This window comes from Phoxinus phoxinus, assembly GCF_949152265.1.
Source record: "Phoxinus phoxinus genome assembly, chromosome: 1".
In the NCBI taxonomy this organism is placed as follows: Eukaryota; Metazoa; Chordata; class Actinopteri; order Cypriniformes; family Leuciscidae; genus Phoxinus; species Phoxinus phoxinus.
This window is the reverse complement of record NC_136876.1, coordinates 11,782,586-11,805,923: the sequence shown is the minus strand read 5'-3', so window position 1 is coordinate 11,805,923 and position 23,338 is coordinate 11,782,586. Positions and strand designations below refer to the sequence as shown.

The following is a 23,338-nucleotide window of genomic DNA, read 5'->3' as shown; positions in this document are numbered from 1 at the left end:
CCCTTTCGGTCTAAAACGACTTGCTGACGACACAGCTTAATGCTCATTGGTTTAAACAACCGTGATCTTTTCAAATGTTTGATTTTAAAACTCTGATATCATGTTTTATGTGTATAAAATATGTGTGCATATTCCCAAACTCTCCGACAGTGCGATCTCTATATGGGTTATGTGATGCCATTTTTTATTTAAAAATATATATAAAAACACATGCTGTATTTAAAAATATTTATTATTGTTCATTATATTTATTTTCATATAAAAGCAACAGAACTTAAATTACATCCAGTTCATTAGCAACACCGTGCACGAGCGTGAATCCCGCAATATCCGCCTCTTGGGTGTGTGATCCACTGCGAGAAGAGAAAACTGTCCGGCTTGCCTGCACTTTTTTCACTCCTCCTCTCACTGCAGCCGGCTACTCTCTCGACTACACTTCAGGCGAGGCGCATCTCAAACAAGCCTAATCTTTGTCGCTGGAATCTTATCGCATCGCGTCTGGTTAGGATACGGTAAGGCTGAGGGCATTTCACGCCTATAGTTTACCCTGCTCTTTCCCTATATGTTGATAAAAAACTATTAAATCTATTGACTCTCTGATATTCCGCTTTATTTGGAAAAATAAAACGGAATGGGTTAACATTACATTAAACTGTCATGTGGTTGGTTTTGGTGTTCAAAGAAAATATCTGATAAGAAGTTACAAGGAATGTGGTCTTAACGCTTTCGATTTTCAAACGATCAACAAGATTAACTGGTTTGATCAACATTTACTCACTATTGACCGGTAAGATCCTCAGAGAGTCAATACAGAAGAACACTGGAAAGAGTGTGTCAGTGAAGGTGGTTGTGAATGTGTGTAGATGTGTGTTAGTTACAGGATCAGAGAATGACACCGTTCCACTGTCATAGTCCAGATCAACTCTCACACGATCAAGATCCTGTTCAACAGGAAAACCAAACCCGGACCGTCTGTACTGCACACACCAGACATCAGAGTTGAAGAAATCACGTCCCTTCCTCTGGTTTGATGCTGTAGTTACTCCAAGACTCCAGCATTCACTCTCTTTAACCTCCACATCCCAGCTGTGTGTTCCTGAGTTAAAACCCTCTGAACCCAGAACACAGTAAAGAAAGTCAAATCTCTCTGGATTATCAGGAAGAGGTTGACTGGTCAAGCTCCATGTCACACTGGTCAGATCATCAGACAGAACGAGACATGGATAAGCCGAGTTTGGATCCAGAATCACAGGAGCTGATGAGACACAATCAACAGATGCTTTTATTCTGATCTTCATATAATCATCAAGAGTGAACCGAACACAGATTATTATGAATTATGACACTCGTCCTTTTGATCAAACACATCAGACATTTTCCTCTGATCACTGTCAGTGTTTTTAGTGTCACACTCATTTTTATTATCAGTGTTTAACGGCATCAGCGACAAACATTAAATGTGTGATTCAAAAAGATGAGAAGTTTATTCTATGTATCATCTTTTTACCATTTTAATTAATTTGACTCCAATCCATTTCCTTTTATAACTGTTTTAATTCCCTGTGCTTTTATTTAGTTTTAATTTTCTATGCAACGCACTTTGAATTGTCAAAGTGTATGAAATAAACTTGCCTTGATCCAAACGTTTGTCTCATCAAGAGAAATTAATAAACTGGAAGAGTTAAAATCACAATCAAACAATCAGTTGTTGAGATGAAAAACTATCTGTAAAAATTCTGAGCATGTTCATTAAACTGAGTCTTAATGTGTGTGTGTGTGTGTGTGTGTGTGTGTGTGTGTGTGTGTGTGTGTGTGTGTGTGTGTGTGTGTGTTTTAAATACTTTTAAATCAGAGTGAATGAACAGCGCTCTCTTCCTCTCTCACTGAACCTCCAATCGCTCCCAGAGCGCCACACCAAAAATGGCTGCCACTTGTGTGTGTGTGTGTGTTCGTTCGTTCGCTCAATACTCACTGCTGTATGTGTGCTTGTCTAGATGTCATACTTTCACTTTCTTTAAAAATTCTTAATAAGGTCTCAAAATACCAATAACAATCATTGTATGCCTTTAATCGAAAGAATATACTTCCATATTCAAACTATTTAATATATTGATCATAACGGAATATAATGACAGGTTTTGAAGTCTTCTGATTGTACCTGTTCACAGTAAATCTGAACAATATATTTTATAATATTTTATGTTTTCTCGTAAAACACGTAACTTCTGGAATACAAAATAAGTTATAAAATTACAATAAAATAATTGCATCAGTGTTGTGAATCTGGCGGCACATTTCTGTGGAGATTATAAAATTAATAATTTTCTTAATAAACTCAAAAGACTCTCAATAGTTCCTCTAGTAACACATTATAATGGAAACGTTTTGAGGATCTTGAAATACATATTGAAGTTCTTGAGTTCACAATATTATATTTGAGCTTCAGTGTTTCAGTCTGAAGAATCACAAATAAAGCCTCAATTATATTTTCACTTTTATACTCTGTTGATTTGTTCTGGACTAGATGAAGAAAAGAGAAACATTATCCAAAAATAGTTCGTTTTTTTTATTCGCTTTGGTACTATTATCGCAAGTATGTGGTAAAACCTCACAACTGTTAGTACAAAACTCAAAGCAGATCATCAAAACGTTTTTTTTTTCAAACATGTAATCACATGTTCAATTGACTAAGTACAACGCACAAAATTACACATTCACTTTTTCACCACACCTAATCAGTGTGTCATCAAGACTTACCTTTCATATGAAGTAATTGTCTTTCACAATGCAATGCTCACAATACTTTTGATATGCTTCTCATCTGATTTGTGTAAATACATTTGACCAACACTTAATCCAACTGATCTTAATGGTTAATCACTTAACCATTTGGTAAACCTATATATTTCCATTTCAGCAATACAGTATATGGGTTTTGAGAACTATAGAAATAAAATATGTGTTTGTAAGAACATATAAAATAACCACACCTGATGAAAACTCGTTATTGCTAATTGATTTCAGATGGGGTAACCACAATTGGTCATTAGATATAAAAGTGAGGGTCTAAACACTGGCAATTTCTTTCAACATGGACCAGGATAGACAGCAAAGAATTGGAAGAGCTCGTGGACGAGGGATCCGTCAAAGGGTTGGTCATCGGAAAGGGGGAGGCAGAACTGTTGTCTCTAATGAAGTCCGGGCCATCATCGTTGATCATGTGGTGAACCGAGGCCTTACTATGGCAGAAGCTGCCAGATTAGTTGAGCCAAATCTAAAAAGATCAACTGTCAATTCTATCATCCGAGCCTTTCGCCAAGAAAACCGGTAAGTGTGGAAGATGTATACTATTACATTCACAGTAAATTGTAATGCATGTTAACATGTTACAGTATTTGTACAGCATGATCTATTGATAGTATTATCTGTTCTATGCTTAGAATTAACAGAAAACCCCATAGTGGTGGTCGTGGCCGTGTGCTGACCGACCAGCAAGAGTTGGCAGTGGTGGAAATGGTGAGGGCCAGGAATGATATACGGCTGTCAGAAATAAAGCACACTCAAAAAAATAAATTGTTGAATGAACATGATTTAATCGTATCACCCATTATGCATCTAAGCAAGTTTGAATATTTTATTTGAACACAATATTGGTTTGTAAATTGAACATGATTGTAATATGTCAATGCAACTTCTTTGCAACTAATTGAATCAACATGTTTGTATTGTGTTAGACTAATCAAATGTATTCTCATTCACTCAAAGCACAGGAAAGCAGAATCACCAAAGGAGAAAATCAAATTTTTAAGTCACCATTAAAGAGATCAGTGTGTGTTTTAGTTGGGCTCTTCACCCTTAAATTATTAACTTTAAGTTTTGTTTGGCTGCTGTACATAAGTTATAACAGCCAGATGAACAAATAGGAACGGTGATCTGATGGTGTTGATTGTGTATTAACATAACCATTATTTCACAATCATTTAACCTGAATCACTGAACTCATATAGAGTCCAATTTATGATTTAGGTTAATTTATAAATTTTAGCTGCATAATATGTTTAGCCTTTTCAATGAAATTAAACGATCAAATCAATAAAAAAAATAATATATATACACATTTATTTTTTAGGCACACACAGACATCAAGATTTAACGTATGAATCTCAGCAATGGTGAGAAACAGATCACCTCTGATCATAAGCTCATTATTTATTCATGCAGCAATGCATGATGGGAGCTATGAATGAGTTTTGATTGGTGCAACACAGAATGCACTGCAACATGCTTTATAAATGTCACCATTGTTGAGATTCATACACTGATTCTTGATGTCTGTGTGTGCCTAAAAAAGAAATGTGTATATGTATATATTTATTTTTATTGATATGATCGTTTTAATTTCATTGAAAAGGCTAAACATATTATGCAGCTAAAATTAATAAATTAAACCTAACTCATAAATTGGACTCTATATGAGTTCAGTGATTCAGGTTAAATGATTGTTAAATCATGGTTATGTTAATACACAACCAACACCATCAGATCACCGTTCCTATTAGTTAATCTGGCTGTTATAACTTATGTACAGCAGCCAAACAAAACTTAAAGTTAATAATTTAAGGGTGAAGAGCCCAACTAAAACACACACTGATCTCCATAATGGTGACTTAAAAATTAGATTTTCTCCTTTGGTGATTCTGCTTTCCTGTGCTTTGAGTGAATGAGAATACATTTGATTAGTCTAACACAATACAAACATGTTGATTCAATTAGTTGCAAAGAAGTTGCATTGACATATTACAATCATGTTCAATTTACAAACCAATATTGTGTTCAAATAAAATATTCAAATCTTGCTTAGATGCATAATGGGTGATACGATTAAATCATGTTCATTCAACAATTTATTTTTTTGAGTGCAGGCAATTGAGGAGAACAATGACACCTTTGCCAATGTGGCATCCATCAGCCTACCAACAGTAGCCCGCCTTTTAAAGCGGCACCAGGTATCAATGAAACCCATTTACCTGGTGCCTTTTGAGAGAAACAATGACCGGGTGAAACAACTAAGGGCTGAGTATGTTCAGGTACAGCACTATACTGTATATTGTTTTACTGTTACTATTTGAAGCATCACTTGCATCATATGTATATTGGAACAACACTGTAAAAAGAACTAACCAAATTATATTTTTTAGAGGGTTATGGTGCTTGACGCTGATGTGAACCATCACAAGTACGTTTTTGTTGATGAAGCGGGCTTTAACCTTGCCAAAACTCGTCGCCGTGGACGTAACATTATCAGCCAACGGGCCACTGTCCAAGTGCCTGGACAACGTGGAGGAAACATCTCTATGTGCGAAGCTATCTCTGAAGATGGTGTCCTAGGACGTAGGCCATTACTTGGCTCCTATAATGCTGCACATCTTATTGAGTTTCTCAATGAAATTGAGCTGGCCTGTCAAGGTGAAGGGGTCACATATGTAATTGTGTGGGACAATGTCAGTTTTCACCACGCAGAGGTAGTTCAAGCATGGTTTCAGACCCATCCTCGATTCATGACCCTCTACCTGCCTCCATACTCTCCTTTCCTCAACCCTATTGAGGAATTTTTTTCAGCATGGAGGTGGAAGGTCTATGATCGCCATCCCCTTGAGCGTGCCACCCTCCTTCAGGCCATGGATGATGCATGTGATGACATCAATGTAGACCAATGTCAAGCATGGACTCGTCATGCCAAAAGATGTTTTCCAAGGTGCTTGAACAATGAAAACATTCATTGTGATGTGGACGAGAATCTATGGCCAAATGCTCAAGACAGGCTTGAGCCAAATTAATGTTATGTGTGCACTAATTGTTATGTTTTGTTCTCATTTAGTTACATTATAGAAAAATATACCTATGTTACAATTATATGTGGTGGCGATTTTAGGATATTCATTGATCTTTAGTAAAATATGGATGATTCAAAGAATGTCACATGTGTGTCTCTCACTTGTAGTGAGAGAAGATTCTGTTTATGTACCTGGGGAGGCAGAAGGGGGAGACACTCCAGAGAACAGACGAATGAGGACCTCTGACCTAGATGCCAGAAGGCCATTTGGTGCAGGGGGGCGTAATGGGCCAACTAGTGACGAATCTAAACTAATGTTATGGCTTCCTTGTCTATGGAAAACTACTGGGAGGAAGGCTCTGGGGGGAAATAAGGCCTTGAAACTTAGATAAAATGTGGTTCAGTCTGGCTGGGGGGGGTGTCACTCTTCTCCACAGGGTAACAACTGTGTATTAGACTGCTCCTATTCTTGCAAGAATAAATACTTTTATTTTATAATTTGACTCTGAGTGTCTCTTACGCAGTGATGTTTGTTTGATTAATTTTTGCCACAACAATTATCTGAAAAATAAAAACTAATTTGCCCAAATGATTGTAGAGGATGTCTTCATTGATCCTTCACTTGATTACACATAGAGATATTTTGGAAATGATAGATTATGTAAATGTAAGTAATGTAAGTGTATTGCCTAATGTGTAACTGTGTATGTATTTGATAGTATAGCATATTAATTTCAGCACTTCTAAGGCTGATTTGAAACATGTATCTTGCATTGTTTGCTGTTGGATGAACTGACTGTTAAAAGTACTAAACTGAAAGAAGATCATACTGTTGTGTTTCGGTGATTAAACCAAATGTTCTCATTACATATTACAATAATCTTGTTTTTGAAACGATGATCATGTGGACTGAAAACATTACATCAGGTTTTGAAAGAATGACTAGCTGCGTTACAAGTGTGATCAGTTTGGATATTTGTACTAAGAGTTTTGAAAATGTACACCTTACTTGTGAAAATTGTACCAAAGCGATTAAAAAAAACTGTAATATTCATTATGTGCCAGAACTAGTATGATCTTTACTTACTACAAATGAAAATTACTTACTGAAATAATCTAGTGCTTTTGTGTCATGATAAACCCATGCATGATCTCCAGTGTGTAACAGCAGATCTTCTTCAGACTCACTGTTTTGGACGATGTCCTGCATCTTCTTCCAGACTCTGAACGGCAGGTTGCCCAAGTATCGTGACACATGAATCAAAGCTCCAGAAGCCATCTGTGGATCCGGCTGTGAGATCGGGACTCTGGAAGAACATTCAGGAGTCAGAACTGCAGTGGACCAGAACCAGAGAGACCAGAGACACCAGCAGATCACTCACCTTTCCATTGAGACTGGTAACCCCTGCAGAACAAACACACCATTATCATCAACAAATCAATCAATCAATCAATCAATCAATCAATCAATCAATCAATGATGTGGAATCAGACCTTCAGAAAGCAGACGTCATTGGCTTTCATCATCTCCTCCATGTCTTTGATTGTGTGTGAAAGATTTGAGATGTGTGTGATCATCTCCTTCATCATCTGCTTCTTCTGCTCCTCTTCCTCCCTCAGTGCAGTGATTGTAGCTTCTTCTTCATCTCTGAGGAACTGATGAAGCTTCTCAAACTGCTGTTTAATCTGACGCTCTGTGCGCTCAGCTTGAGACTGAAATCACATCACATTCACTTCAATAATCTCAAAGATGCAACTGATTCTGGAGCAGCGTGAAGAGTGAGCGGGGAAATGTGGATTAGTGAACTACAACTTTAACTTTCTGAAGTACTAGCACTGTAGTAGTAGAAGTTTTGTGTCTGTAGTGTGAAAATACAAATGAATCTCATAATATAAATGAAATGAAAAAGTCAAAAGAATAAATCCTCACCTTGATGTGTCGAACTGTTTTCTCAAACTCTGCTTTAATGTTTTCATTGTGTTTACGTTTCTCTTGTAAAGACTTCAGTGCAGTATTGAGCTCCTCCTGGAATTTAAAGAGAAAATCTATAAGACACCAGAGATTTAATATGATTACAGAGAGATTTTTATGTAATACATAAGCTTAAAGGAATAGTTCCCAAAGTTTTTAATTCTGTCAATAATTACTCGTTTCAAACCCGTAAGACTTTCGTTCATCTTCGGAACACAAATTATTATATTTTTGATAAGAGATTTCTGTCCCCCCATATACAGCTAGACAACTACCACTTTGACACTTACAAAAGTTCATAAACAGATCGTAAAACGAATCCATATAAATTGAGCGGTTTAGTCCAACATGTTCTAAAGAGACTCGATTGCTTTATATCAGTGGTTCCCAACCTTTTTCCCAGAAGACCCTTATTTAACATTCAAAATCCTTAATGAAATGTGGTCTGAGTTTCACAAACAAAAAACACAGAGGCTGAATACAAATGAAAACCCACTTTCTGTAACAGAATTTACATTTTTAGGTGAATTATTACTTTAAGTGTTTATTCTTATATTAAAAATCCATCTTACCTTATATGACGAAACCACTTCACCGATGGGTCTGAATTTATGATTGTCGTGTTTCTGTGAGTTAATACACACTAAACACACAGGCTGTTTGTCCTCCAGACAGAAGAGTTTGAGTTTCTCACTGTGTAAACTGCAGATCTCCTCAGACACTGATGAACGACTCTCATTTCTCTCCTTCAGGAACGACTCACACAAGTTCTTTAACACAAGATTATTTGAAGGCTTATGTCTTGACAATTTCCTGCAGACAGGACACTCCCGAGTTTTCCTAGTTCTCCAGAACTGTTGAAGACACACTTTACAGAAACTGTGACTACACGACAGAAGAACAGGAGCCTTGAAGATTTCTTGACACACGGGACAAGAAATATCATCTTCAGATAGTGAAGCCATTTTCTCTGTTTGAGCTCCAGCAATCTGAACTTTACTTTCACTTTCTGAATCAAGGTTTCAAAAATGAAAAATCACAAGAGTCACAGATATCTGTTCAGAAACAAATGTTTCCAATCCTTCTTGAAAGTGTTTCCTCTTAGTTCATCATCGATTGCTGATTCTTCATTGCTTTAGTCGACATTAAAGTCAGTGTGACAGAGACAGGAATAACAAGTCAGTCTCTTCCTGGTAAGTGTTGTAAGAGGGTGGAGCTCCTGATCATGTGGCTGTTGTTTTATTATCTTTCCCTCACACAAGCTTCACCTTGCTGTCACATATATTCAATCATACATTTGTTTATTTACACTTATAAATTTCATCATCAGTATACAAATTAGGGGAATTTGTATACGGATGATGAAATATAAGTGTAAATAAACAAATGCATAAATGAATATATACATAAAGACATAAATAAATGCATAAATACATAAATGTACACAATAAATAATACATCTATTTTTCTACATTCCTTTGTATTTATTTATTTATTATTTTGGCAGTTATGACGAGTCCAGCTCCAACCCTAAATCAAACACACCTCAACCAGCAAATCAAAGTCTTCAGATTTACTAGAATCTAGTTCTATAATGAAAGTGTAACAGGATCTGAAGTATCTCAGCATTTTACATTTTTGTACATATACAATTTTTAATAACAAAATAAAACAAATACAAAAATGAAAGTATAAGCCAGCAGCCCCTCGCGGACGACTGCTGGCCACACAAAACAGAAAAAAAAAGAAAAAAAAAAGAAGAAAATCAGCCCTGGCCTCTCTCGATCTCCACTGTCGTCGCTCCTCCGTGAGAGATACGAGACCGGTGCGTCACGCAGGTGTCGCTCATCAGTAATCACACCATCTCGTCCTGCTCGCCACAATCATGTACATTTTTAGATGAAAGTTTTTACTGAAATGCTGAAATGTTTGGAAATATAATTATAATTCAAAAGCATTCCAGAATCCCAAACAGTAGGTCATGGGTTTGATAGTGAATGCATGAACTGATCAAATATATACATTTGGATAAAAGCGTTTGCAAAATGCATATATGTAAGTGTGAATTTTCACTATTGGATATTTGGTACGGAGCCCCTAAAGGGACATGGTGGTGGTGTTAAAAATTTGGGATGGGAGAAAAAAATATTTTCCGAATCTTTTGCGTTCCCTCAAAAAACCTGTTGTGAGTTCGGACAAACACTTGTTGCTTAAAGTCCCAGTAAAGTCAAAATTAAGTATGTGTTCTGGGTTTGTCACACCACAGAAAAATGTGTTATGAGCCACCCAGCCAAATTTGAAAGATAAAAAAGCCGGCAAGTACAGTACATAAAATAAGCTTTCAAAATCTTGAAAAAATATGAGCAGTAATCTCTACTCTTGAAAATATGAGCAGTAGTCTCTGCTCTCAAACGCTGGGGGCCTGTCCGCTGGCTGCGCTGAAACCACGCCCACTCGCGGGAAAGCTGCCGTCGCCACACTCAACTGTCACCGCTACAACATAAGCACACAAGGCAACTTACACTCATTGGTGGGCATGCACTGCCGATGATGGCACAGGTGTCGGCGCGACGGGAAGATGAAGGCCGAGGCGGGAGATAGTCGGTTCGGCCACATTCACCAGTAACAGCGGATTATCAGTGAATCCCAGTTGTCTCCGACTAAAGTTTATAAATCTATCCTGTGTAAAATGATCACTACAAAGACGGGTTTTGGCGGCGATCCTCAGCTCTCCATCAAGGTGACTCTTCACAGAATGAATCCACCTCTTCTTGATGTGATCGTTTTTCAGAAATTAAAAAAAGGACACCGATCTGTTTTGTACGTGATCGCATCCGGGTAATACGCATTTCCGTGACGAAGGCATAGCTAGCAAACTGTAGGCTGTAGTAACTGACAGTAACTCGCGATTGAGCGGCAAACTGATGTGAATGTGCTCTATTGTTAGGAGAGGGGCCAGCGGCAGTGGCCAACAGAAGATACGTCGGGATAAAAAAAATGCTGATCACATACTTGACAATTCAGCAGAGAGGGGATCCTGAAACTGTGTTCATTGGCAATCATGCAATACCCTCTGGCACTGCAGAATGCATAACAGCAAAAATAATAGATGTGTTGTCTGGCCGTGGTGTGGGCATGTATCGGCTAGTTGGATGAAGAAGTGATGGAGCGAATATGTGATGGTGGGTCGAAAGAATGACTGTCCCTACCTCATAAATATCCAGTGTGGTGCGCACAGAACGGCTCTGGCTGCCCGTGACGCCTCCAATGCTGTGTGTGAAATAAGTGCATATGTCACCACTGTTGTTGATAATACACATACTACAAAAATTCCCCCATTCGAACAAACCGATTAAACGAACTCCTAAACAAAATGGAGGAAGTGACAAGTTGAGCTTAAACAACCATCGGCTACATGCTGGCTGTCATTGGAGAGGGCAGTTAAGGACACACGAGCCAACTGGGTTTCTCTGGAGTTGGAGTTGAAGGAGGAGGAAAATGCGAGAAACTGCCCGGTAGCTAAAGGGTATTCAAAAGAGTATCCAAACATACACAGCAAAATCCTCAGTGTTAAATCAACACTGCTCGGAGCATATATGGTCCCACTCTGCAGAGTGTTAAAATAACACTGAAGCAGTGTTAAAGTTAATGAGATACTTAAGTGATTAATTAAGTGATGATTGAACATTAATGATGAACACCTGCTGTCAACAAGCACAATCACTGAAGGAAAGAGAAACACAAGAACTACAACTGACTTTGTCACAGCTTTAAATTAAATCAGCTGAAGATAAAAATAAGACATTCAATCTCTAAAGATTTCAGCAGAGGAGGAATAAACAACTCCACAAACAGCATTACCAGCTTCACTTATTACTAACCAGACTGACTTTATTTCTGGTATATGTCTATGGACAAAAGTTTAGATGTCGATGTTTTAAAAAAAAAAGGTCACCATTATGGTGATCAGTTTCCCCTTCAGTTGGGCAGTTTGACTCATGGCATTTAAAGTACTATTTTGGTCTTTGTAACAATATTTACCAAAACTCATAATATGTTACAAAAGAAGCTAAAAATATTAAATGTCCAGGTGTTATCGTTTTCATTATTATAAAGATGAAAGATTCACTAATCTTATCCCTGACAAAAAACAAAAGTTGTTGTTAGTTATTAATAAAAGTCACTTTTTTTGACACAGAGCAGTCATCCTGAATTAAAAATTTGATATACATTTCAGATATTTTTGTAAATTATTATTTTTATATTAGAAACAACAGACATCAAGAATCAGAGTATGAATCTCAACAATGGTGACATGCTTCATGCTGCAATGCATGCTGGGAGCCATGATTTTTATACTATGGTGCCTCCCATAATGCATTGCGGCATAAAGCATGTCACCATTAATGAGATTCATATGGGGATTCTTGATGTCTGTGTGTTTGTCCAAAGATTACTTTCCCAATAATTAAAAAATAAAGATTCAGCTTGATGACTGATCTATAGAACGAAATGAATGTTATTGAAAATCTATTAATACCAAATAACCATTTTCAGTAAATGATCAACTTTTTTGATTTTTGTACTTTGCCCAAAACTTGGGCCTATCACCTGATCATCTTTGTTGCTGGCTTTCTTTGCAACCTTTGTGTGTTTTGGTAAACACTGTTACAATGACCATGAAATCAAATAATAAAAAAAGAATCAAATTGCACATCTAAAGGCAACACTGTTCACCATAATGGTGATTTTTAAATGGTGACTAAAACATCAACATCTAAACCTCTGTTAATTCTCAATAAAACTTCTGTAGACATTTGACAGAAATAAAGTCAGTCTGGTTAGTAATAAGTGAAGCTGGTAATGCTGTTTGTGGAGTTGTTTAATCGTTCACTGTTGAGATCTTCACAGATTGAATGTCTTATTTTTATCTTCAGCTGAGTTAATTTAAAGCTGTGATTAAAAGTCAGTTGTAGTTCTTGTGTTTCTCTTTCCTTCAGTGATTCTGCTTGTTAACATCAGGTGTCTTCAATAATGCTCAATCATCACTTAATTAATCACTTAATTATTTCATTAACTTTAACACTGCTTCGGTGTTATTTTAACACTCTGTAGAGTGGGACCATATATGCTCCGAGCAGTGTTGATTTAACACTGGGGATTTTGCTGTGTACACATTCCCTGCCCTAACTCACCTGATGTGTGATGTCTTGGCCGTGGTGAACCGTATGAATCTCACATTCCTAAAAGATGATGTTAACATCTCACACATCCAACCCTTGCTAGCCTAGAGGATTTGATGAATGGGCCAGGCGAGGCGGAGACAGAATTCAACAATGCATCACAAGACGGCGAGTACATCGCCGAGCTCACCAAATCTATCAGAAAAGGATTCCCTCTAGAGCATGTGGGTCTCATCGCTGACCTCGACACTGTACCCAATGCATCTCGCTATCCGGCCACTGACGCCGCATTGAGGAGCTATGGGCCGGATGCTGTGGAGCGTGTCTGTGACCACTACGGGACGCAGAGGGGTACAGCTGTGCCACTGGTGCTGAAGGAGCGCATGCAGGAGTTTCTCCCGCTGGAGCGAGTGCTTGCAGGATCGGGAAATCCCACATTCAGAGAGTCCTGCAAACTTCTGATCACATCCCTGAGAGAAATGTTTCCCGAATACAAAACTTTGGCTGAAGTGGCGCTAGTAATTCTGGTCTCCAGTGTTTCATCCTCCAGAACAAAATTAAACCTGTCACGAGAAGTCGTCTTTCCGAGGCAAAGATGCAACATTTGTTGACAGTTGCCTCAACATCAGTCTCTCTTGATGCGCTTGATTACGCACAGACGAGCATTCAGTTTAAGTCGATGCGGACCAGGAAGAAAATTTGAGTTCAAGCAGAGAGGCCTACCGAGCATCGACTGAATTTAGTTTAGTTAAAAAAAAATTGCGCTATGTTTTTATTGTAGTCTGAGTCATATAATATGTTGCGTATTTTATATCTGCCTGTTCAGGCCCAAAAGGTTGTGTTTTAATCGTCTCCGCTGTCAGTGCGGAAAACATTAATCTGCATCGTGTTGACATGAAATTTCAGCAGTTTTTGTTCATCTGTTCATAAATAAATAAATAAATAATCAAGCCTATATCCTCGTCCTGTAAATTCATGATTCAAATGTGAATGAAAACAAAAGCTATTAGAAGTCCTCTTAAAATATGGAAATTAAAATGACGGGTAATGATAAATTCGGACAGAATTTTTACGACCCTGTCCGTCAAAATGACGGACAATGAGAAAGTCTAACGCGACTTCTACCCACTCATAATTTTTTTAAGCTGTTATGTGTCTTGAACAAGGCTAAGTGTTTAAATGGGCCTAGAGTCTTAGAGATTAAACGTCATCCACCGAACAGATAAACTCAGTTATTGTTGCAGGCCCCGCCTCCGGAGACCCAGCAGACAAATTACTGAAAATACAGGAAAGGAAGAAGAGAGTCGGGAATCACGTCTGTTCTCTGCCAGCTCCTCTGTATGTTTATTGACAACAAATCAATCTCTAACATTCACCAGTTTCTTAAACCACAAAAAATAAACTCTTATAATCTATTTTCATTGTTTGTCTTGTTCTCATTTAACCTGTTTGAACATACAACATCCTTTTTATCATACTTTCTTCATGGGTCAACAGTCCAATCTAGCAAGTTATTATTTTTATTATTCACCTAAGTGCATATTTTAAATCTGTTTCAACTCTTAAAGCATTTGTGACATTTGTTTCACAGTTAGTTTGTCAAAAATCAACATTTCAAAGCATGAACAGTTATTCAGGCCGCCATTACACACTTCTCTGCATGAGCTGATCACGTGACCATCAAGCGCGCCAAGCGCGAGTTCAGAGTGAGCTTTGCACACAACATATAACAAAACCAATGAACTTCTACACATAACCCAATGGAGCATTTTGATCTGAGACACTGAATAAACATGTCAGACTCAAAAATTTCATTCACAGAAGTATTTACAGCAGTTTTACCACAGTATGACCCACACAACACTTCTAGAAATCACATGTAAGTTATCAAATTTTCACAACCAGCCCTCACCGTACATTGCAATTAAATGGATGTTACCCTATTTTATCAAGTTCAAGTTATCAAGTTTATTCAAGTTATTATAAATTCATTGAGTTATTAGGCCGGATTGTTTCTTGTTTGTCGACTGTGATCTTGTAATGTAGATAAAGCCATTTTACAATATATTCACGTTTGCAGTCAGTTGCACAATTTCACCACTAGGTCTCAGTAAAGTCGCACTGAAGTCTCCATTGCTCAGTGACTGCGAGGACTGATATTACAAAACCAAGTAAATTATTTAATTTATTTATTTTGTCTTCATTTTGAACTATTTACATTGATCTGAATAATGGCAATATATTGTCTTTTGTATCTGCTTTATAGGAGAAATTGACGTTGCAATTAAAACTTAAAAAAGACACCCGTGTCAGTGTTGTAAATTATAATCATGACAAAATATTTTTTGTTATTTTCCCGTTTATTATTTTATTCACCATTGTTGTGGATTAGAAATAACCATTTACATCCATGTAGTTCAATAATTTTTTTTTTTATAATTTAACCTCTGTAACTGAAAAAAAAAATGTTTACAACAAATTTTAAAATTGTGCATGTGTTGAATTAAAGGTTGTGTAGGTAAGAATTGTCTAAAGAACTTTTTTTCAAATTGGCTTAAACTGTCTTTATATACCAATACATAATTAAAATGTAAGTACTTTGAAAAAGAGAGTATAAAAATTGAGTGACTATATTGTATTTAATCTTCAAAAAACGCAGCTCATTAATTTAATTCGGGACGAAATAAGTGATTGGCTTGCGCGACTGTCACTCTCCGTCGCCATGACTACCGCCGCTATTATTGGCTCTGCCCACGTGCGCGCAGTCGCGCACCCGTTTTTAGGTGGGAGTGAATGGAATTAATGAGCTGTGTTTATTGAAGATTAAATACACTAGAGTCACTCAGTTTTTTATACTCTCTATTTCAGAGTACTTGCATTTTAATTATGTATTGGTATATAAAGACAGTTTAAACAAATTTGAATAAAAGTTTTTTTAGACAATTCTGACCTACCCTACCTTTAACTCTTTCAATAATATAATATTAAAAATGTGATATTATTTTATTATAAATGTGATACTGGGCAGGGATTTGAGACACATCAGTGTTTCTCATTGGTCATATATGATAATAACATGATTTATTTTTTTAAATGCAGTGCAAATACTTGATTAAGTATTGTGTATCAGTCATGTGATCAGCCATCAGGTGTGATCAGCAGTGATGGGAATAACGGCATTACTTTTTCCAGTAACGAGTAATCTAATTGATTACTCTTCTTATCTTAATAACGCCGTTACCTTTGCTGCCAAAAAATGCGGCACCACTTCACCTAAAAGAGCCGGCTCTTAGAGATTAAGAGAGAGATCTCACTTTTGTGAGATTAGTTGACAGAAATTAGTTGACATGTTTTTAAAACTTGCTTTTTAACCCCTTCACTTTTGAGAATGGACATTAAAGGTGCTGTATGGAGTTTTTCTACTAAAATGAATCCATTTTTTATTACCTGTGTGTGAAGGGGTTGTAATCTCACAATAAAATGATCCACTTGGCGGGTTTTGCTATTACCTCTGAAAGCAAGTATTCCTATTTCTATGTGAAGTCTCCGGGTCGGATTTGCCGCGAAATCCAGTGACGTGACTGAGACCTGCACGCGCGCTCCCGAGCGTCTCGCCTCTCGCCTCTCGCCTCTCGCCTCTCGCCTCTCGCCTCTCGAAATATTTTTTCTATAGCCACTCTGAAGTCCGAAGTCTTTGGGTTTTACAACTGGTGAATCTCCAGTTGTCACTGGTGATTGTCGCTTTAAACTTTCGGGATCCGCCATACCAAGTGCTAAGCTAAATCTCCACCTCCATCATCCACACACGCTAGCCGGGGACTCCTTCTCTATGTGTACAGAAGTGACGTAATGACGCAAAGACATGCTCGAAATTCCCGCGGAAATCCACCAGTACCACTGGAATTAAATTTATTATTATAAGCTTACCGTTTTGAATCGAGGTAAGGCAAGCAGATCGTTTTGAACACTGGCTGGTTAAGTTTTTTTTCAAAAATGTCTTTTTTGATCTTTTTAAACCCAAAAAAGTGCCGGACTGCAGCTTTAAAAAATTAAATCATGAAAAAGCTATGGAAGTTTAAATTTACAGTAAATCAAATGTACTGTACATCATATTTTTTATATAAAATATATATTTTACAAAATATTTTTCCTATAAAATCACTATAAAATCAAAGCCATATATCTAACCAACTTGTGTTCCAAATTTGAAGTTGATATCACAAAAATTGAAGTTCACATGAGATTTTGTTTAGGCGTAATACCAAAAATAACCACCGGGTGAATTTAATTGTATGCATTCTGCCATAACAAATTACATTTCTTTCCAAATATCACTTCTGTCACAAAATATGGAATCTTGAGACTCAGACCTTTCTGGCAATATGTGTTTTGTCAAGATTAGAAAAAGGTTTTGATCATAAATTATGAAAAATGATGATGCCCAAAAGGGGAGGAGCCCGATAAAATAATTTAGAGTATTTATGGAGTTTCTATGGAAACGCAAATACAATTTCAAAACGTTTTTCACAGGATGAATTCTGAGTTCGTAAGCTTTCAAATGATACCTAATTTCTGATAACTACAAAAATATGTGATGTAATAAAAAAGGCGATAAAAAAGATTATATTATATTTTAGAGGATAATATTATACTTTTTAGAAGATAATATTATTTTATAAATTGTTATTGACAAACACTAGATTATATGTTTTATTGTGAACTTTTATTTAATTTATTTAATTTAATTAAGTGTGTGTGTGTGTGTGTGTGTGTGTGTGTGTGTGTGTGTGTGTGTGTGTGTGTGTGTGTGTGTGTGTGTGTGTGTGTGTGTGTGTGTGTGTGTGTGTGGACTTTCTGTGACAAAGGTCAGAACTCCTGTTATGATGTAGATTTCTTAAGGTGCACTCTTGTCATAAATTCATCTATTACTGTTACTTCAATTTGTAACAAAAAACGGTTCTAAAATATCTATTTAGGAGTCTTAGACCTTTCAACGCTATCTCACGACCAATTCGTACGAATTTGTACGAGTGATTAAAAGGTGGCTAATTCGTACGAATTTGTACGACCTCACTCGTACGAATTTGTACGATTTGTCTAAACCCACGTGACGGTTGGGTTTAGGGGCGGGGTCAGGGGTAGGTCATTCGTATGAATTCATACGATTATCATTTTGGCAAATCGTAAAATATGTACGTTTTAGCAAAAATCTTACTAATTCGTATGAGTGAGGTCGTATGAATTGGTACGAATTAGCCACCTCGTAAAATTCGTACGAATTGCCGTGAGATCGGGTTGGACCTTTCCAACTATATATATATTGTGTCAAGATTAGATTAGGATTTAATTGTAATATAGTGAAGTAAACGTAGGACAGTCGGTGACATTAAAAGACACATGAATTTTGGTAACAGGACTGAGAAAAATGCATCCATCTCCCACTTTGAAACCTTGTAAAAAATGAAATAAAGTTATGAGATTGACCAATATACATTTTGCATAGTGAAAATGTGTGTTATTAGATTCAGTGTTGAAAAAAGATAATAAATTAGTTTAACAGTTACAACAGGCAAATGTCACCTTTCTAAAACGACTTGCTGACGACACAGCTTAATGCTCATTGGTTTAAACAACCGTGATGTATTCTTTTCAAATGTTTGATTTTAAAACTCTGATATCATGTTTTATGTGTATAAAATATGTGTGAATATTCCCAAACTCTCTGACAGTGCGATCTCTATATGGGTTATGTGATGCCATTTTTATAAAAAAAAAAAAAAAAAAAAATATATATATATATATATATATATATATATATATATATATATAAAAACACATGCTGTATTCAAAAAAATATTGATAAACACGTATTTGGAATGGAATAAAATAACAAGTAGCCTACTTTGGGTGTCTTGTTCATTATATTTATTTTCATATAAAAGCAACAGAACTTAAATTACATCCAGTTCATTAGCAACACCGTGCACGAGCGTGAATCCCGCGATATCCGCCTCTTGGGTGTCAGATCCACTGCGAGAAGAGAGATTCACCGCCTACTCTCGACTACACTTCAGGCGAGGCGCATCTCAAACAAGCCTAATCTTTGTCGCTGGAATCTTATCGCATCGCGTCTGGTTAGGAGACGGTGTAAGGCTGAGGGCATATCACGCCTTTACCCTGCTCTTTCCCTATATGTTGATAAAAAACTATTAAATCTATTGACTCTTTGATATTCCGCTTTATTTGGAAACATAAAACGGAATGTGTTCAAAGAAAATCTTTGATAAGAAGGAAGGTGGTCTTAACGCTTTAGATTTTCAAACTATCAACAAGATTAACTGGTTTGATCAACATTTACTCACTATTGACCGGTAAGATCCTCAGAGAGTCAATACAGAAGAACACTGGAAAGAGTGTGTCAGTGAAGGTGGTTGTGAATGTGTGTAGATGTGTGTTAGTTACAGGATCAGAGAATGACACCGTTCCACTGTCAAAGTCCAGATAAACTCTCACACACTCCAGCTTCTGTTTAACAGGAAAACCAGACCCAGACAGTCCGTACTGCACACACCAGACATCAGTGTTAAAGAAATCACGTCCCTTCCTCTGGTTTGATGCTGTAGTTACTCCAAGACTCCAGTATCCACGCTCTTTGACCTCCACATCCCAGCAGTGTGTTCCTGAGTTAAAACCCTCTGAACCCAGAACAAAGTAAAGAAAGTCAAATCTCTCTGGATTATCAGGAAGAGGTTGACTGGTAAAGCTCCATCTCACACTGGTCAGATCATCAGACAGGACGAGACGTGGATAAGCCGAGTTTGGATCCAGAATCACAGGAGCTGATGAGACACAATCAACAGATGCTTTTATTCTGATGTTCATATAATGATCAAGAGTGAACCGAACACAGATTATTATGAATTATGACACTCGTCCTTTTGATCAAACACATCAGACATTTTCCTCTGATCACTGTCAGTGTTTTTAGTGTCACACTCATTTTTATTATCAGTGTTTAACGGCATCAGCGACAAACATTAAATGTGTGATTCAAAAAGATGAAAAGTTTATCATCATCTTTTTACCACTTTAATTCATTTGACTTTTATAACTGTTTTAATTCCCCGTGCTTTTATTTAGTTTTAATTTTCTATGCAACGCACTTTGAATTGCCACAGTGTGATTATTTTAATTTGTTTCTATGTAAAGCTTTTTTGAATAACGGTTTTAATTTTTCTTGCTCTCATTTTGTGATTATTTTTATTCCTTAAAGCACTTTGAATTGCCATAGTGTATGAAATAAACTTGCCTTGATCCAAACATTTGTTTCACAGAGAAACTGATATTTTGGAAAAATATTTTGCTTTAAAATACTTTGTTTCTGTCTGATGTGTTTGACTTCTGATCAAGTTCATTAAACTTAATGCGTGTGTGTTTGTTTTAAATAAGAGTGAATGAACAGCGCTCTCTTCCTCTCTCACTGAACCTCTATTCGCTCCTACAGCGCCACACCAAAAATGGCTGCCACTGGTGTGTGTGTGTGTGTGTGTGTGTGTGTCACTGCTGTATGTGTGCTTGGCTAGATGTCATACTTTCACTTTCTTTAAAAATTCTTAATTAGTTCTCAAAATATACCAATAACAATCATTGTATGCCTTTAATCGAAAGAAAATATACTTCCATATTCAAATTACTTTAATATATTGATCATAACGGGATATAATGACAGCTAGGTTTTGAAGTCTTCTGGATTGTACATGTTCACGGTAAATCTGAACAATATATTTTATAATAGTTTATGTTTTCTCTTAAAAAAAACACATTGTAACTTTTGGAATACAAAATAAGTTATAAAATTACAATAAAATAATTGTATCAATGTTGTGAATCTGGTGGCACATTTCTGTGGAGATTATAAAATGAATAATTTTCTTCATAAACTCAAAAGACTGTCAATAGTTCCTCTAGTAACACATTATAATGGAAACGTTTTGAGGATCTTAAAAAATACATATTGAAGTTCTTGAGTTCACAATATATTTGAGCTTCAATGTTTCAGTCTGAAGAATAACAAATGAAGCCTCAATTATATTTTCACTTTTACACTGTCGAGTTGGACTTGAGTAGATGAAGAAAAGAGAAACATTATCAAAAAATAGTTAATATTCATTATGTGCCAGAACTAGTGTGATCTTCACTTACGAAAATCTAAAATAATCTAGTGCTTTTGTGTCATGATAAACCCATGCATGATCTCCAGTGTGTAACCGCACAGATCTTCTGCAGACTCACTGTTTTGGACGATGTCCTGCATCTTCTTCCAGACTCTGAACGGCAGGTTGCCCAAGTATCGTGACACATGAATCAAAGCTCCAGAAGCCATCTGTGGATCCGGCTGTGAGATCTGGACTCTGGAAGAACATTCAGGAGTCAGAACTGCAGTGGATCAGATCCAGAGAGACCAGAGATACCAGCAGATCACTCACCTTTCCATTGAGACTGGGAACTCCTGCAGAACAAACACACCATTATCATCAACAACTCAATCAATCAATCAATCAATCAAATCAATCAAATCAATCAATCAATCAAATCAATCAAATCAATCAATCATTGATGTGGAATCAGACCTTCAGAAAGCAGACGTCATTGGCTTTCATCATCTCCTCCATGTCTTTGATTGTGTGTGAAAGATCTGAGATGTGTGTGTTCATCTCCTCCAGCTTCTCCTTCATCATCTGCTTCTTCTGCCCCTCTTCCTCCCTCAGTTCAGTGATTGTAGCTTCTTCTTCGTCTCTGAGGAACTGATGAAGCTTCTCAAACTGCTGTTTAATCTGACGCTCTGTGCGCTCAGCTTGAGACTGAAATCAAATCACATTCACTTCAATAATCTCAAAGACGCTACTGATTCTGGAGCAGCGTGAAGAGTGAGCGGGGAAATGTGGGTTAGTGAACTACAACTTTAACTTTCTGAAGTACTAGCACTGTAGTAGTAGAAGTTCTGTGTCTGTAGTGTGTAAATACAAATGAATCTCATAATATAAATGAAATGAAAAAGTCAAAAGAATCAATCCTCACCTTGATGTGTCGAACTGTTTTCTCAAACTCTGCTTCAATGTTTTCACTGTGTTGAAGTTTCTCTTGTAAGGACTTCAGTGCAGTATTGAGCTCCTCCTGGAATTTAAAGAGAAAATCTATAAGACCCCAGAGATTAAATATAATATCAGAGAGATTTTTATGTAATACATAAGCTTAAAGGAATAGTTCACCCAAAGTTTTTAATTCTGTCAATAATTACTCACACCATGTCGTTTCAAACCCGTAAGACTTTTGTTTATCTTCGGAACACAAACTATGATATTTTTTATGAGAGATTTCTGTCCCTCCATATACAGCTACACAACTACCACTTTGACACTTAAAAAAGTTCATAAAAAGATCGTAAAACGAATCCATATTGAGCGGTTTAGTCCAACATTTTCTAAAGAGACTCAATTGCTTTAGGACTATATCAGCGGTTCCCAACCTTTTTTCCGGGAGACCCCTATTTTAACATTCAAAACCTTAATGAAATGTGGTCTGAGCTTCACAAACAAAAAACACAGAGGCTGAATACAAAAAAACCCACTTTCTGTAACAGAATTTAAATTTTTAGGTGAATTATTATACTTTAAGTGTTTATTCTTATATTAAAAATCCATCTTACCTTACATGATGAAACCACTTCACCGATGGGTCTGAATTTATGATTGTCGTGTTTCTGTGAATTAATACACACGACACACACAGGCTGTTTGTCCTCCAGACAGAAGAGTTTGAGTTTCTCACTGTGTAAACTGCAGATCTCCTCAGATCCTGATGAACGACTCTCATTTCTCTCCTTCAGGAACGACTCACACAAGTTCTTTAACACAAGATTACATGGAGGATCATCTCTTGAAGATCTTCTCCTGCACACAGGACACTCCCGAGTTTTCCTAGTTCTCCAGAACTGTTGAAGACACACTTTACAGAAACTGTGACTACACGACAGAAGAACAGGAGCCTTGAAGATTTCTTGACACACGGGACAAGAAATATCATCTTCAGATAGTGAAGCCATTTTCTCTGTTCGAGATCCACCAATCTGAACTTTACTTTCACTTTCTGAATCAAGGTTTCAAAAATGAAAAATCACAAGAGTCACAGTTATCTTTTCAGAAACAAACGTTTCCAATCCTTCTTGAAAGTTTTTCCTCTTAGTTCATCATCGATTGCTGATTCTTCATTGCTTTTGTCAATACATTAAAGTCAGTGTGACAGAGACAGGAATAACAAGTCAGTCTCTTCCTGGTAATTGTTGTAAGAGGG

At 36.8% G+C, this 23,338-nt stretch overlaps 1 protein-coding gene across 1 annotated transcript; it reads right to left on the bottom strand.

The window, feature by feature from the left end:
• Nucleotides 1–219: 219 nt before the first annotated feature.
• LOC307009897 (uncharacterized protein) lies at nucleotides 220–23,338 on the bottom strand. The gene is made up of 12 exons (XM_079634102.1): nucleotides 22,695–23,338; nucleotides 22,067–22,162; nucleotides 21,619–21,849; nucleotides 21,475–21,497; nucleotides 21,281–21,399; nucleotides 19,347–19,827; nucleotides 8,378–8,828; nucleotides 7,764–7,859; nucleotides 7,328–7,546; nucleotides 7,216–7,238; nucleotides 7,022–7,140; nucleotides 220–1,255 (listed from the first exon to the last, which is right to left on the bottom strand). The coding sequence occupies exons 1-12, from the start codon at nucleotides 23,088–23,090 to the stop codon at nucleotides 771–773; spliced, it is 2,739 nt and encodes a 912-aa protein (XP_079490228.1). The 5' UTR covers nucleotides 23,091–23,338; the 3' UTR covers nucleotides 220–770.

Bases quoted from the DNA above. Each gene is read 5' to 3' on its own strand.
- LOC307009897 (XM_079634102.1), bottom strand. From the start codon at position 23,090: ATGGCTTCACTATCTGAAGATGATATTTCTTGTCCCGTGTGTCAAGAA. The intron at 7,860-8,377 runs GTAAGATGGATT...TTTAAATTCCAG, and splicing joins AAGTGGTTTCGTCATATAAG to GAGGAGCTCAATACTGCACT. The intron at 7,547-7,763 runs GTGAGGATTTAT...ATGTGATTTCAG, and splicing joins AAACAGTTCGACACATCAAG to TCTCAAGCTGAGCGCACAGA.